Here is a 3,559-nt window from a genome sequence, read left to right on the forward strand (position 1 = left end):
TGTGAATGTACTAAATGCCACCTTAAAAAAGTTAATGGTTAATTTTATATTATATGAATTATACCTTTAAAAATGCAAAAAAAACCTTTTTTTTAAAAGGCAGGGGAAGGGAAGTGGGGCACTATCTTAAAACCTAAAATATTTTAGGGGCGCCTGGGTGGCTCAGTCGGTTAAGTGTCTGACCCGATCTCAGCTCAGGTCTTGATCTTAGAATTCAAGCCACATGTGGGGCTCCACGCTATATGTGAAGCCTACTTTAAAAACAAAAACCTAAAATATTATAAACAAGTTTATTTTCTATTCAGAAAATACAGATTTTTAAGCAGATGTTAAGCAGTTTCATCTTTGCATGTTTTTAAAATAAAGCTACTTTCTCAAACACTTAAGAGTAATATTAATAGAATGTTCCATTTCTTACCAGAAGACTCTTTTCCATTCTGTTTTTCATAGAGGGTGCCCACAGACATCAGGAAAACAATAACCAGGAATACTGGAATTCTCCATGAACCTGCCAGGGATGCTGAAAATTATCAAGAGTTAACATTTTTAGTTGAAAACCTAGCACACATCTTTAAAAGAGTTAGTAAACTGACATAACAATTTGCCATAGAGGACATTAACAAAATTGTTTCACAGGGAAATTTTTTTTTTTTTAAAGGCCCTAAGAGAGATGAAGCCTCAATTCAGGGTTTGTCTCAGTTAAAACCAGCTCTGCTGAGGCCCCTCGTCTAAAATTGGGTATGTGCCAGGGGAGCTTGGGTGGCTCAGTTGGTTGAGCGTCCAACTTCGGCTCAGGTCATGATCTCATGGTTTGGGAGTTTGAGCCCCGCATTGGGCTCTGTGCTGACAGCTCACAGCCTGGACCCTGCTTCGGATTCTGTGTCTCCCTCTCTCTCTGCCTCTCCCCTGTTTGTACTCTCTCTCAAAAATAAACACTAAAAATATTTTAAAAAATAAATAAAATTGGGTATGTGCCAGCCTCCCCTTAACGGGCTCATATCACCTGAGGAATCAAGTCCATTCTAATGCACACCTAGGATTTAAGACCATCCTGAACTCAAACCTTCCATTTAACCTCAAAATTACCTGCATCAGTTATGGAACATAAAGTCATGGAGCCTGGTTTCATTTCCTGAAAATACCACTGGGTGTGAACTCCATCTCTCAAGAGAGGGTGAAATGGCCCAGAACAGCACTGCAAAAAGCTTCAATGTATCCTCAGTTTAAAAGGCAAAAATGCTAACAAGCGCCAAGGACCAGGTACCTACCCACAGGCATTTGCGTTTCCCTGAGTAAATCTAGAGCCTCCTGAACTGCTGCCTCCTCCTCTGCCTTCCCCAAATTCAAAATGAGTCACATCGGACATTAGGGGATCTTGCTAATATACTCCTCTAGGACTCCAAATCAGCAAAGCTAGAAAGCAATGCTTTGTTCCACATCAGTCTCTAAGCAAAGAAATACTTTCAATCAGCTCTGGTGTTTTATTTTTAACTGTAAGTAGCTCTAAAAACTACTTTAAGTAGGCTAACTACTGCTCTAGGTTACTGAATTTTGTTTTTAAATTAGAACCTAATGTTCCCTAAGTCTTAACTTGGAGATAAGAGTCCCTGAAAAAAATCACTCTATAACATCCTAGCAGCCATTCAGCTAACAGTAAAGAGTCCCAAATACCAGGAAACTCATTCTTTTGAGCAGCTGACACTAATCGTCTTTACGTTGAACAGATTTGTCTCCCTGAAGCTACTCCTTGCTCTGACATCTCTCCCCCATAGGTAGAGAGATCTGTTTAAACCATTCTTTCACAGGACAGTCCTTCAAATAGGGTTCCATATTTTATTTTCTCCTTCCCTCCTCTTCCTCCCCACTCGTGTAGCCCAGTCCCCTTCTCTTACCCGGCATAAATACCTCTGGTTCCTGTAACTGTTTCTCACACACTTAACTGCTTATCTATATCCTCCTGAAGTATGACACTCATAAATGGCCATGACACTGTAAGTGTGCTTTACTTTTTAAGATATATTTATTTTCAAAGGACCTTTTGAAAATGAACATTCAATATAATCAAAAGATAGACATGTTACAACATCTTTATTAAAGACTAAAGAAAGAATAAAGCAGAACATGTTCTAAAGATTATTTTAAAGAATGTTAAATGCAACACACAACACTACAAAAAAATTCACTTCAATTCAATCAGCCTCTGCTGATCTTAAGCTAGACTTTCTTAGAGAAAGGGACCCACCTAAATGAAAAAGCAGTATAATCCAGACAGGAATTGAAACTGCTCTCAAGTAGCGTTCAGTGCTTGCATTCCACTTGAATGAGACAGCCAACACATAGCCAACTACCAGTGTCCAGATCTTAAATAAATGAAATACAGACACAGTTGTTAATATACACACATGAAAATAAACATACATTCGTACAAAATCTGCAAACATCTATACAGCATGAGAGCTGTGGATATAACACAGATAGGATGGAGGTGGTGGTGCTAAATGACATGTGTGTAGATCTTCTTCTGTTTAAACGAATCAAGTTTTGAAATATACAAGCATTTGAAATCCAGCATATATGGTTATATTATTTCAATAGTCTTGGGGCACCTGGCTGGCTCAGTTGGTGCAGCATGTGATTCTTGATCCCGGGTTGCAAGTCCCAGCCCCATATTGGGTGTAGAGATTACTTAAAAATAAAATCTTAAGGGCACTGGGTGGCTCTGTCAGTTAAGCATCCAACTTCAGCTCAGGTCATGATCTCATGGTGAGTTCAAGCTCCACATCTGGCACTCTGCTGTCAGAACGGAGCCTGCTTCGGATCCTCTGCCCCACCCCCACCCCCCACTCCCCACCCCCGCTTGCCCCTCCCCTGCTCGCGCTCTGGCTTTCTCAAAAATAAACATTCAAAAAAATAAAAAATAAAAATAAAATCTTAAAAGGCAAAAAATCTTAACCAAAAAAAAAAAAAAAAACCACAAAGTTTTAAGATACTTTAAAGTTCAAAACTATTTGATGCATAAAGATACTTAAGATAAAATATTCCATTTTTAAGCCATGGACTTAAATCAAGAGCTTAAGTCATGGAATTCTTCGAGTTTGCTCTATAGACGTATATTTAGAAAAGTACAGCAACAAAAAAGAAAGCTTTCCCAAAACAATCGGGTTAAAAGATTCCATCACAGTCTATGAAATACGTTGTTAACTGTGAGAAGAATTTTTTTTAAAGCTAGCAAGAAGGCAGCCAGCTGAAGTGTGACCCCTGAAGTAATCTAGGTAAGAGATGGTTAAACCTAATCCAGAGTTATGTGGACAGCTGAAGAAGTGTAGCTGAAAAAAAATATTACCAGAGGAAGAGACAGAGAGAGTTGAGAACAGAGGAACCACCAGGGTCCCCCTCTCAGTTTTCCCTACACCAAAACTAAATGACTCTAGCACTTGGAAACACCTGCACAGCCCACACAGAAACTCTATTAATATTTACAAAAGATGGAAAACAATGTGAGCATCATAAACCTATTAAAATAACCTGAACCCTGGGGCGGGGGGGGGGGGGGGGGGGG

At 39.3% G+C, this 3,559-nt stretch overlaps 1 protein-coding gene across 4 annotated transcripts in view; it reads right to left on the minus strand.

The window, feature by feature from the left end:
• TMEM245 (transmembrane protein 245) overlaps window positions 1–3,559 on the minus strand; it is a 97,734-nt gene that overhangs the window by 84,814 nt on the left and 9,361 nt on the right. For all 4 annotated transcript variants that reach the window (XM_049627628.1, XM_049627624.1, XM_049627632.1 and 1 more), the window contains exons 2-3: window positions 2,243–2,360; window positions 419–520 (exon numbers count right to left, since the gene is read on the minus strand). In XM_049627628.1, the coding sequence (XP_049483585.1) occupies window positions 419–520; window positions 2,243–2,360 (220 nt within the window). The remainder of the gene's footprint in view (window positions 1–418; window positions 521–2,242; window positions 2,361–3,559) is intronic.

The sequence above is a fragment of the Panthera uncia genome, chromosome D4, assembly GCF_023721935.1.
Source record: "Panthera uncia isolate 11264 chromosome D4, Puncia_PCG_1.0, whole genome shotgun sequence".
In the NCBI taxonomy this organism is placed as follows: Eukaryota; Metazoa; Chordata; class Mammalia; order Carnivora; family Felidae; genus Panthera; species Panthera uncia.